The following is a 12,931-nucleotide window of genomic DNA, read 5'->3' on the forward strand; positions in this document are numbered from 1 at the left end:
ATGAGCAAGTATTATGTAGGTGGTGGATAAACATGCTTCAGTGTCAAGATGAGCAAGTATTATGTAGGTGGTTGATAAACATACTTCAGTGTCAAGATGAGCAAGTATTATGTAGGTGGTGGATAAACATGCTTCAGTGTCAAGATGAGCAAGTAATATTTAGGTGGTTGATAAACATGCTTCAGTGTCAAGATGAGCAAGTAATATTTAGGTGGTTGATAAACATGGTTCAGTGTCAAGATGAGCAAGTAATATTTAGGTGGTTGATAAACATGGTTCAGTGTCAAGATGAGCAAGTAATATTTAGGTGGTTGATAAACATGCTTCAGTGTCAAGATGAGCAAGTAATATTTAGGTGGTTGATAAACATACTTCAGTGTCAAGATGAGCAAGTAATATGTAGGTGGTTGATAAACATGCTTCAGTGTCAAGATGAGCAAGTAGTATTTAGGTGGTTGATAAACATGCTTCAGTGTCAAGATGAGCAAGTAATATTTAGGTGGTTGATAAACATGCTTCAGTGTCAAGATGAGCAAGAAGTATTTAGGTGGTTGATAAACATGCTTCAGTGTCAAGATGAGCAAGTAATATTTAGGTGGTTGATAACCATGCTTCAGTGTCAAGATGAGCAAGTAGTATTTAGGTGGTTGATAAACATGCTTCAGTGTCAAGATGAGCAAGTAATATTTAGGTGGTTGATAAACATGCTTCAGTGTCAAGATGAGCAAGTAATATTTAGGTGGTGGATAAACATGCATCAGTGTCAAGATGAGCAAGTAATACCTAGGTAGTGTGTTTTCAGGTCAAGATATATTGTCATATTTTAGTAACAGAAAATCTTCATTTTGTAACCTATGATTGAACATATTATTGTTTAAAAATACCTAATGACCAATGAGAGGTTTCAGCCGGAGGTGGTTATTGTGACTTCCAAATTCATGTTAGAATTCAAGATATATCTGACCCATTTTGTTTCAAACATGATGTCCATGATAATATGTTTTCATTAATAATTTGCTCTGTTGGCTTGTAAGTCTTCACCAAAGGTCTGGGTTAGAATTGGTCCTCAGCAACCCCTGCTCCTCGAAAGAGGCGACTACCGGGATTGGGTGGTCAGGCTCGCTGACTTGGTTGATACATATCATCGTATCCCAATTACTTAAATTGATGCTCATGATGTCAATAAAGCATCTGACGATTATTTACACACCGCCATCATATAGCTGGAATATTGCTGAGTATGGCACTAAACAATAAACAAACAAAGAGGTCAGCCAGATGAGAGGTGATCCATGTGCCTGAGGGTCGTACATTGAGAGTGGTGCCCTGGCTGTGGTGTCCTGGCTGTGGTGTCCTGGCTGTGGTGTCCTGGCTGTGGCACCCTGGCTGTGGCACCCTGGCTGTGGCACCCTGGTTGTGGCACCCTGGCTGTGGTGTCCTGGTTGTGGAACCCTGGCTGTGGTGTCCTGGCTGTGGCACCCTGGCTGTGGTGTCCTGGCTGTGGCACCCTGGCTGTGGTGTCCTGGTTGTGGCACCCTGGCTGTGGCACCCTGGCTGTGGTGTCCTGGTTGTGGCACCCTGGCTGTGGCACCCTGGCTGTGGTGTCCTGGTTGTGGCACCCTGGCTGTGGCACCCTGGCTGTGGCACCCTGGCTGTTGTGTCCTGGTTGTGGCACCCTGGCTGTGGTGTCCTGGCTGTGGCACCCTGGCTGTGGCACCCTGGCTGTGGCACCCTGGCTGTGGTGTCCTGGCTGTGGCACCCTGGTTGTGGCACCCTGGCTGTGGCACCCTGGCTGTGGCACCCTGGCTGTGGTGTCCTGGCTGTGGTGTCCTGGTTGTGGTGTCCTGGCTGTGGTGTCCTGGTTGTGGTGTCCTGGTTGTGGCACCCTGGCTGTGGTGTCCTGGTTGTGGCACCCTGGCTGTGGTGTCCTGGTTGTGGCAGCCTGGCTGTGGTGTCCTGGCTGTGGCACCCTGGCTGTGGTGTCCTGGTTGTGGTGTCCTGGTTGTGGCACCCTGGCTCTGGTGTCCTGGCTGTGGCACCCTGGTTGTGGTGTCCTGGTTGTGGCACCCTGGCTGTGGCACCCTGGCTGTGGTGTCCTGGTTGTGGTGTCCTGGTTGTGGCACCCTGGCAGTGGTGCCCTGGCTGTGGTGCCCTCGTCCTGCAGTTTACATGTTGGTGGCAGGCCACAACACAACAGGATAATCTATATATGGAATGTTTATTTCCTCATGATTTACAAACATTTGGACTGATATTGGGAAGAACAAAATAGGGTTTACTTGAAAGTTGTACACTGTCTATTTCGATAAATCAATGATAAATTCCCGGAGCAATGGTTGACGGGGAGACACACTTCCCTTCTGCTGCAGATGATGATCCTTGGTTCTTGTGATAGTTTTACAGCGCAACATCTGTAACTGAAGTGAATGGACACCCCAATTGTCTCCTAATGGAAGGAGAAATATTTTGAAAAAAGTCCCAACCTTAAATTACAAAGGATGTACATGATATGGCTGTTGAAGTTGGAACAAAGATTCTGACCACTGTCAGAATGTCCGAGAAAGACAATGGTATGAAGCCATCTTCCCTAGACTCTGTTGTACAGTTTGGCTGTACATCTACTTTTAAAAATATAAAAGATTTGCATTCAATAAATGAAAAATACTACTACTACAAAGACAGCACTACTACAAAGTGTATCCAAGTACACTCCCATCCTGTACGTCATTGATACAGAAAACAGATGGAACAATCCTTCAGTTGGCAGAACTCGGGTTTCCTCAATTAATCATTGCACAGTACACCAACCCCCCACTCATAGATCAACCTTAGATCTATATTGATAACTGTTATAATGAAATGAACACAAGAATAATATACTACATTATGTGGTAATGGAAGACCATGATAGTTTTAGCCAAGAGCTTGGTGTCCTTTGTCTTTTGTCATGAAGCAGAAGTAAAGTGGAGGGAATGTGCCTGAAGATCAAGTATTACTGTTTTGGCCTTACAAGTAGACAGTTCGTCAGAGGATTGAAATGTACATGACACAGAAGCTGCTCCCTCAACCAGACTTACAACAGGCGAACCCATAGGTCAATGATTTATTAACACTCCGATAATAGTGAAGATTATTCATGATGTGGAATTAGGACTGCATTGAAGTATGTGACAGTGTGATGGTTATAGGGATCAATCAACTCCAATCCTAGAAGTCAACCTGTAGGTATGGGCTTTGGGTTAAGGTATTTCAGAACCACCTTCATGCATCTGCATCTTGAACATCATGTCTGGTTTTGAGTTGTTTAGGACAGACATATGTAATTTCATATTACATATACTACAAATTTGTTCACTCACATCTTTATGAAATAATGTAGGGAGCAAATTCATTTTTTACAAGTAAACTATACACCGATGACTCGTACTGAACTAAGTATGTGAGAACATAACAGGATCAGAATAAACAGATGTATAATTCTCACTTTGTTCAAGATTTGAAGCAATCATGCCAGTTGTTTAGCTACATGCATTCATGCCTCCACCAGGCATGGCGTCACAGAGCTAGGTTCCAGACATGCAACAACAGGTCATGAATATGTAGCAGCCAAGCAATGTCCGAGTCCCATGATGGGATCTGAACCACAGACCTTCTGACCCGAGGTCGGATGCCCTAGCCACATGACCATGAAGTTAACAAACCCCATCAGCAAGCATTCATATTTCATACACACATCCATCTTTTAATGACTTGTGTAATTGTCTCAAACTATTCCTTTACTTACAGGTTGATACCTTATACAGTGAGATCTCTTTATTTCCCAGTCATGGAGACCATCACAAACACATCCACTGGACAAGACGACCTAATCAATACAGCTAGGTTGGTACAGTGTTGTTCACTGATACCTTACATGGGGAACTGGGCTCATTGGATGGTTGGTTGGTTGGTTTGTTGTTTTATAACACTATTCCAGCTTAGTAACGGCGGTCTGTTAATAATCGAGTCTGGACCAGACACTCCAGTGATTGATATCATGGGCATCGCTCCACGCAATTGGGACCGATGACATGCATCGACCAAGTCAGCGAGTCTGACCATCCCATTCCGGTAGTCGCCTTTTACGACAAGCATAGTCGCCTTTTACAGCAGGGCTCATCGGCACTTCCAGCTCATTTTATTCAAACAGCAATTTGTTGCACTGCTAGTTCAGATTTTAAGGTGCGTAGAAAGTGGTTAATGATTAGCATGAACTCACAGCCCACATCAACGTTTTACAGTATGTGAATTAATGACAATGCCTAGCACTAGGAACGACTGTCGCCCTCTTTAGTGCAGTTGTAGTGGGTGAGGTTTCTATGGGTTTCTAAAAAGAAGGGAAAGACTTGATTCATGTAAATGTTGCCATTATTCTGCACTTGGTCCCTCTAACTGCTGCACCTGATGCCCATACATACAAAGAAGACTACAGGACAATATCCCCTAGATGTACCTCCACCCACAGGGAAGCACAAGCTGTGTACAGACACTCGGCCTGGTCCACGCTCACATCCAGCAGTCACCACTGACCTGACGTGATGTGCAGGAGCTGTAATCACACTGACGGACATACATACATCTAACACTTCACTATTGGACTATTGGCATGAGCTTCAAAGACATTTCAGAAATGATGTTCACCTTAACGTAAACGAAACAAGTGTCAACAAATCCTACTGTACTTCTCGCCATCCAGGTTAAAGGGTAAACTTGCGGAGACCTAGGCTGGACAATGGTATTGTGAGATGTTGGATAATTTCTCAATGAAACACATAAACATAAGATAAATTTATTCATGATTTTCATCGAACAAGGATATAAGTGAAGAATGTCAATGATCTAAACGTCCGATGTGTTTCTAGATTCCCTGAGCCTGGCAACAGGCAGTGTATTCCATGTTGACCTGTGTGTTCTGCTGGGGGATGCTGCACTGCCTGTAGTTGATGGGAACACACGCAGATGAGATGCTGTTGGGTTAAGTAACTAATGGAATTCTCAAAAATGTGAAGCTGTTTTAGCTTTGTGTCTTGTGCAGTAACTGTTAAATATGTCGAATTATGTCCAAACTGAAGCGCTACAGAGCCTTGAAGTCAGTTCCCCTGTCACCACATGATGATGTTCTCCACCAGGGAGGATGAGAATTTCCACACATCATATTACAAAACACTTTACATATGTACATAACATTCTCTAGTTTGGGCCAGTGTTATAACTCATCCTTTTTCAGTGAATCTGAAACAAAGAAGAAAGTCACCTGTACTTACAGGTATATTTCAAACAGAAAGCTAATTAAAACAAGAGGGGAAGGGGAGGGTTCTCTACAAATCAGTCATTATAGCGAACCTTTAATGAACGATGGACCAGTAGCAAAAGAGTACAGTGGCAGGCCATCTACACCACAGTGAGCAACAATGTAATACTCTGGCAAGATGGATGTGTCAGATGCATCCTATTCAAAGGTAATAAGGCAGAATCTCCAGTTACAGAGTGCCTAGTGCAGAAGTGTGTTCCACAGCTATCTTGTGTAACTAGGCCTGAGACTTGCAATGTTATGGCCATGCTTTCAGCATAGATATGAGCATTGTGGGAAACAAGGTTCAACTAGAGAAATATTATTTAACTGTCCCATACCTTTTTGTGTATCTGATACTTCATATTCTGTCTGTAAACGAGTGTTGGTCCCATACACCTTATCCCACAACACTTTGATCTCATAATCATACTCCTTCCACTCTGGGACGATCCTCATGGCTGCACTCAGCTTAGGTTCTTTGGTGAGAGGGTTGTTGCACTGTGAACAGAAGAACAGATGTCAGGCTTCATACGGCAGTGGCTCAGTGCAACAAAGCTTAATGTCCATGAGAAACTCATCAGTCTGAAGAAGGTAGTGTTGTACCAGTAACTGACCAGGTCTATAGTCTTGGCATACTGCAGGGACTCTGTGGAGCACCAGGTCTCACACCACAGCCACTCCTGGGGCAGGGACTTGATGGACACTTGGTGGATCATGTTGTTGGGCAGATCCTGGTCTAGATTGGCCAAACTGTTAGGGTCCTGACTCAGACCCTGGTACTGTCCTCGCAGTCGGTCCCCAGCGGCGATGCGCCGGAACCGCTTCAGATCCACCACATACAGGGCACTGCAAGCAAGTTACGTATCATTATCTCAGGCTCATCCCGACACTTCAGGTGACTGACTGTGCTTGTTGTAAGAGGTGACTAACAGGATTGGGTGGTCAGGCTCGCTCACATGTCATCGATCCCTATTGCATAGATTGATGCTCATAATGTTAATCACTGGATTGTCTGGTCCAGACTCGATTATTTACAGACCACTGTCATATAGCTGGAATATTGCTAAATGTGGCATTAAACAACAAACAAACAAACTTGGAATATTCCACTACTGCATGCTTCATGCAACTTACCAAATTATCATTCAGTAAGAAATGTTCTTCTTAGACTTAACTGCATCTTCTGTCCACACAAAATACTTTGTTTTAATTACAATATACAAGACATACATAATAAGTAAATTTCAAGGATACTGATTACAGAATCTGAAACTTCTAGGAGCACCAAGTTCTAATGATACCCGGTCCCATCAATTACCTAATGTGGTATGGCCTCCCAGCTAGATGACTGGCCCAATAGCCGGACTTCCAAAACCTGAAATAAACAAGTTGTACAATCACTCCCTAACATGTTGAGAACATACACATCCATCAAATTCTGATTACTTTTTGTATTTGTAGACAAGGAAACTGAGGTTTGAATATGTAGAAAACAGGTTTGAAGAGAAGAAGCTGAAAACTTACCTAAAACCATCCATCTCCTTCCTGTCACTGCAGAATGGGGTGTAACCATATGGGGCCCCTCCCAAGTCTAAATTATGTAGTTCTTTTAAATCAGCCCTCACAATCTGAAAACAAGAATCAAGTTACATGAAACACTGGAGGAGGACTGTGTAGTGTAGGAGACAAGCTTACTGACTGAAGTTACTGTATAAGAGTGAGTGAGTATGGTTTTATGCCGCAATATTCCAGCAATGTCATGACGGGGGGAGGGGGGACACCTCAAATGGGCTTCACACATTGTACTCATGTGGGGAATTGAACCCGGGTCTTCGGTGTGACGAGCGAACGCTTAAACCACTAGACTACCCCACTGCCTCTACAGTATTAGAAGCATCCAGTGTAATTCAATATCACTTACTATAAAGCAGATCTTTAGCTCAGTTTAATTGTAAGAATTTCAAAGTTGAGGTGAAACAACTCATTTAAATGACATCCGTTTTGTTACAACTAGTAGTGACTGTCATGAAATCAAAATTATATCATTCAACCAGAACCAGATGTGTGCAATAGAAAGGCTGGTGTGGAATCTCCACAATAGGACAAACATATAACTTCTCACCTGATCAGCATCGACAAATATTATTTTCTTCACATGCAGTGGAAACAACACATCCAAAAAGAGTATTTTATATCTGAAAGGAAAGATAACACTGGTCAGTTTTCAATATGTTTGAGTAAATGAATACATTTTTCCTATTACCATGATTACAGGTGTATCAGGGTAGGCTGAAAGTCAGCAAGACTACGCCAAACAAACCTATTGGGCTTGATGACAACCAGTCCTTACTCTCTAAACTTGGTGAACGACTCTAATCATGCATGATGTTAAGCTGGTAACCATATTAAACAACTCCCGGCACATCAAATAGACACAGCCACGGATTCCCCACAGGGGATGGGAGTGCAGTCAATCACTTGACTAAGTACAATCTAGAGGGGCATCAGGTCATGAGGTCCCACCCCACATTCCACATAGGGTGCTGACACTGGAGTAACACAATCTACCTGTAATAGCCACCCCCATGGTGACTCTGCCACTCACCCCCAGATAACTCTCTGTTTTTCCTTCTGTTGTATAAGCCAGCGTGGCCACTTGTACTGCACCAGCTCATATTGAAACCCATACTCCTTGGCCATGTGTGGTATGAAGTCCTAAAAATAGCAGTGATCGTACATCTGTACAAGCCAACCCCGACATAAGTGTTAAAAAGAACCTCAAATAGATTCAGACAGACTGGTAGCTCTCCAATCAGAGCATTGGATATCAACAATGTAAACATCAGCTAGCATGTGTGCAGGTAAAGGGAAGTTGTCAGGCAATGTAAACATCAGCTAGCATGTGTGCAGGCAAAGGGAAGTTGTCAGGCAATGTAAACATCAGCTAGCATGTGTGCAGGTAAAGGGAAGTTGTCAGGCAATGTAAACATCAGCTAGCATGTGTGCAGGTAAGGGAAGTGTCAGGCAATGTAAACATCAGCTAGCATGTGTGCAGGTAAAGGGACGTTGTCAGGCAATGTAAACAGCCAACTAGAATTTCTCTAGCACCAATTTGATTGAATGGCTGTTTTTAGTGATATGGAATGTGTTCAGAGTATTTATCATCATTGAATGGAATACACTGGATAACTGAGGATGAAAAAAACTTCCAAATACAGAAAATATATCTTCTGTATCATCATTATACTTACCGTAACTGTTGGCGACAGATAATTTTTCAGAAACCAGAATTTCACTTTTGATTTTGTATTTTTCAACACACCCAGCATCATTATTCTGCAAGACAACGAAGCAAAACATTGTAGCAAGCATTGGGCTTTCACTGTCATCAGTCACTAGAAGACTTCAAGGTAAACCTTCGTTTATTGGGAGTAGAGTACAACTTCCATGTCCCTGTGTTACAAATGAGCATTGTAAAGTTTGGCACTCACAGAGGACATCAGACAAAGTCAGGCACTCACAGAGGACATCAGACAAAGTCAGGCACTCACAGAGGACATCAGACAAAGTCAGGCACTCGCAGAGGACATCAGACAAAGTCAGGCACTCGCAGAGGACATCAGACAAAGTCAGGCACTCGCAGAGGACATCAGACAAAGTCAGGCACTCGCAGAGGACATCAGACAAAGTCAGGCACTCGCAGAGGACATCAGACAAAGTCTGATAGTCACGCTAAATAATCCTCAGCTGCCTAGCCAGCTGCAAACATTCTGCACTTTTCCGAGGTACCCACTTTAACTTGTTACACATGTCACATCATGAACGATGTAAAACAGGTACAGCTGATGCTCAACCACTTCTAGTGTTGAACAGTTGCTAAGACAACCACCCACCTCAAAAATCTCTCATACAGATGTCCAGAAGCCAGGGAGAAGATGTTGAGCGTCTCATCTTCATCTTCATCAGACTTCTGTCCAGTGAATGAGCTGCAGGAAATAAACAGGAAATCTGTGTTGGTTCTGATTTCAGAATCATGCTTCAGAAACAGCAAACAGGCCAAACATGACATTGCTCACACTGACATATGCAATGGGGTCAAAGCAGTTGATCACATCAGTCATTAATTGGAAATTAGACAGTATATCAATGATGTCTCAGTGGGAATTTCAAACCACTGTAGGTGTATTCCTTAAACATTTCTCAATGTTGACAAAAGGGAGACAGAAAGGGTTGACTGCTCACCTAATAACAGCATGCAAAATTGCAACATTAAATATATCCACATAGTACTGACCCCCCGCTGACAGGTGTGAGGTACACATAGTATTGACTCCCCTCCCCCCACTGACTGGTATGAGGTACACATGGTATAGATTATAAGGTATTGACCCCCCACTGACAATCAATATATCCACATGGTTCTCAAGTTCACAACACAGACGACAGTACGGACAACACTTGAACAAATATCTATGTCTACAAGCAGTTCCCCACGGCAGCACACACCAGCTGGGCAGACAAGTGAAGCAGCAGGCCCATCCACACCTCAACATTCAGCACCCTTACCAGTCATCAATTACTGTTCTTAGACTTACAGTTGGAATTTTCATTAATTTTACTTTGTATAAAAAAAAAAGTACCTCAATGTTATTTATCATGAAACAACCGCTTTAACTACCAACTGTAGGCTAAAAATAACAGTTGTGTTTATCACGTACACCCACAACACATTATGTTTCAGTGTAAAAAAGGAAATAAAAAAAGGTTCCGCATGACACATGACCTTGGCAGTGAAATGCTAAAAATAATGTGATCCAATATAGCAGACAGTTACTTTACACACTCATGTTATCATCATGGTGGTAGTAGAGTGCCAGTGTTGTATATATGTGTATTTTTTGTATATTGCATATCTGTATGTATTGTGGTAAATGATGTAGTGACCTTTCACAGTGTAAATGTAATAACCTGTACAGTTGGTGTCCACTACAGCTCTGCTTCCAGCAAAATATCAACTTAACCTGTGTGGAGTTTTCTCTAATCAACTCTATTTCTAAACCTCAGCTTCAACTATTGTCAGCTGTGGGGTATGGTAGCCAGCTTGATTGGCCTTGTTCAAAATACTAACCTGACCTACACCCTGACTGACCACATCTGTCTTTTGCATGCTGTCTAAGTTTGATCACTGAGATCCTCCTTACAGGTTGGTAATACATCTCACACACATTGTTATTATGTGGCTGTATCTGTTGGTGTACCCAGTTATATAAACAGTCAATATTTCTGGTCTTATAACTGCAGTCATTCACAACCAAATAAAGAAACTAAAATGAGGCTGTCATCCCACACTATTATTCAAAATGCCTTAGAACCAATTTATAAATTTTGTTAATTTTGCATCATCGACCAACGGAACATCATGAATAACTTCACAAAAGGGAGAAGATTTAATGAGATACAAACATCCACTCATGAACCTTAACTTAGCGGTTTAGGACTGCACATCAAAGGCACCCACAGGCATTGAGCTAATAAATCTGGACATAAATGGTATACTTTACAAAAGGATGATATTCTAGTATAACACTGTTTTGTCCCATGAACATTCTTCACATGGTCATCTGCAGGGTAATCTCCCTTGTTGTTAGGGCGAGTCACGTGATGACACATGTGCAGACGACAGCTTCTCAGGTCCGCAAACTTGTCATTATCTGAAGAAGTTTAGCTCTGGCAGTGATGCATCACATCAGCTTGTATTTGGAAATCGGACCATTTATGATATACTAATGACAGATGATGTGGTCATCCAAACAACTTGGTTTGAAAATTGGGAGAACAGGGGGTCCTTTGGCATCAGAATGGACAGTTAATAGAACTCTACATGAGCTAAAGCTAGTTCAACTGAGCTGATCCACATCAGGAGAAACGCCTGGCCCAGTGTACTGGTACAAATTATGGAAAGTTGATAATGGGATGTTTACAGATGAGACAGTGTTCCAGGTCTAACGAACGATGGAAGGACATGATCAGCAAGTCATGCTTAAAATAACCAATCTCCCATAGACAGTTTTATAGACAGTATGGCATAAGCACACTGAAATATATAACGAGTATCTTGAAAACTTCCGGATTCTTTTGACCACTGTGTGATAGAGATGTCAGTTCTGGACTTTTCAAGCGTATGCTAGGGGTATCAGGTATAGTGTGACCACTGTACGCTAGGGGTGTCAGGTATGGTGTGTCCAGTGTATGCTTGGGGTCACTCTCCTACCCAGCCAGCCAGCATAGTACTTCTGCCACAGGCCAGCGCCATGTGACGATTCGTCACATCTTTCACAGTCCATTCAAGATATTGCATATGCTTTTCATCCGTTTCATGTTTGACAAGTCTACACATTTTCATAAACAAATGTCAAAGAATGGTTACGGTTCATTAAGAAAGTATCCTAATACACGAACATCTACTTGTTTTTCAGTAGTTATCCTTTGTTTACATTGGTTGTACAGCTCCACGTGCTGTCATCGAAGCCCAATGGAGAGCTAGCGATACGGTCCCTTGATGTATAAATATATATTGTCATGCAAGTCACTGTCGCAGTAGAATATCTATATAATTATACAAAACAATATGTAAAGCGCCCCCAACTAAATGCATTAGTCCATTCTATACTGATTTCTGGAAAAGCGTGTTTGTTTACAAACAAGAGAAAAGTCCGGTCACATGATATGCAAATTAGCCTGTGGCAGTGGTGTTATGCTGAGTCACCACTGCGCCGGAGTGTGGCTTGGGGTGTCAGTTATGGTGTGTCCAGTGTATGCTAGGGGTGTCAGGTATGGTGTGTCCACTGTATACTGGGGGTGTGAGATTTGGTGTGCCCACTGTATACTGGGGGTGTCAGGTATGGTGTGCCCACTGTATGCTAGAGATGCAAGGTATGGTGTGCCCACTGTATGCTAGGGGTGTCAGGTATGGTGTCCACTGTATGCAAGGGGTGTCAGGTATGGTGTGCCCACTGTATGCTAGGGATGCAAGGTATGGTGTGCCCACTGTATGCGAGGGGTGTCAGGTATGGTGTGCTCACTGTAGGCTTGGTGTATGTAAAGTATCATTTATGACATTGTGTGCAAGGGTTTATTGCCTGACATGAGGGGTAGACTATGTACCCTGTAGATTAGGACAAAGAAAGCTCTAAATCTGTATCCTGAAGTTAACATTTCCATCTGCACAATACAATCAAAGGTTGAGCAGACACATGAAGGACACGTCCGACACAGACAAAGCGCTCTGCACGAGAGTACAGCTACTTACTCCAGCATGCATCAGAGGGCAGCTGGGGATGAAACACACTAGTCCTCTATGTGTACACACAAATACACCAATGGAGCACAGTACTTACTTCAGGACATACGATGCCACTAACCTGGAAATGGAATCCCACAATCCCTGGCCCTCATCCGAGTCCTGCAGGAGCTGCTCCTTCTGCTTGTCTGCCTTCTTCGAAACCTGCCAGCACAGAACACTACATTCTAGCACATCCTACTTTCTTTCAGGGCAAATCCTGTATGTACATTCTAGCACATCCTACTTCCTGTCAGGGC

The 12,931-nt window shown here is 43.0% G+C and overlaps 2 protein-coding genes across 2 annotated transcripts in view; both read right to left on the minus strand.

The window, feature by feature from the left end:
* Window positions 1-1,270: 1,270 nt before the first annotated feature.
* On the minus strand, window positions 1,271-3,688 carry LOC125377468 (splicing factor 3A subunit 2-like). Its single transcript, XM_048391046.1, has 2 exons — window positions 3,650-3,688; window positions 1,271-2,158 (listed from the first exon to the last, which is right to left on the minus strand). The coding sequence occupies exons 1-2, from the start codon at window positions 3,686-3,688 to the stop codon at window positions 1,271-1,273; spliced, it is 927 nt and encodes a 308-aa protein (XP_048247003.1).
* Window positions 2,203-12,931, minus strand: part of LOC124110377 (UDP-glucose:glycoprotein glucosyltransferase 1-like) — a 77,214-nt gene continuing 66,485 nt past the window's right edge. Inside the window, exons 32-41 of the mRNA XM_048391288.1 lie at window positions 12,754-12,836; window positions 9,226-9,318; window positions 8,584-8,668; window positions 7,938-8,047; window positions 7,455-7,527; window positions 6,857-6,960; window positions 6,651-6,707; window positions 5,947-6,178; window positions 5,671-5,830; window positions 2,203-5,271 (exon numbers count right to left, since the gene is read on the minus strand). Of these exons, the coding sequence (XP_048247245.1) occupies window positions 5,246-5,271; window positions 5,671-5,830; window positions 5,947-6,178; window positions 6,651-6,707; window positions 6,857-6,960; window positions 7,455-7,527; window positions 7,938-8,047; window positions 8,584-8,668; window positions 9,226-9,318; window positions 12,754-12,836 (1,023 nt within the window). The 3' untranslated portion in view covers window positions 2,203-5,245. The remainder of the gene's footprint in view (window positions 5,272-5,670; window positions 5,831-5,946; window positions 6,179-6,650; window positions 6,708-6,856; window positions 6,961-7,454; window positions 7,528-7,937; window positions 8,048-8,583; window positions 8,669-9,225; window positions 9,319-12,753; window positions 12,837-12,931) is intronic.

The sequence above is a fragment of the Haliotis rufescens genome, unplaced genomic scaffold (assembly GCF_023055435.1).
Source record: "Haliotis rufescens isolate VD_foot unplaced genomic scaffold, xgHalRufe1.0.p SCAF_9, whole genome shotgun sequence".
In the NCBI taxonomy this organism is placed as follows: Eukaryota; Metazoa; Mollusca; class Gastropoda; order Lepetellida; family Haliotidae; genus Haliotis; species Haliotis rufescens.

Excerpts from the sequence above, each read along its gene's own strand:
- LOC125377468 (XM_048391046.1), bottom strand. The coding sequence starts at position 3,688 with ATGGTCATGTGGCTAGGGCATCCGACCTCGGGTCAGAAG. Across the intron at positions 2,159-3,649 it reads ATCCGACCTCGGGTCAGAAG|GACGAGGGCACCACAGCCAG; the intron begins GTCTGTGGTTCA and ends TGTAAACTGCAG.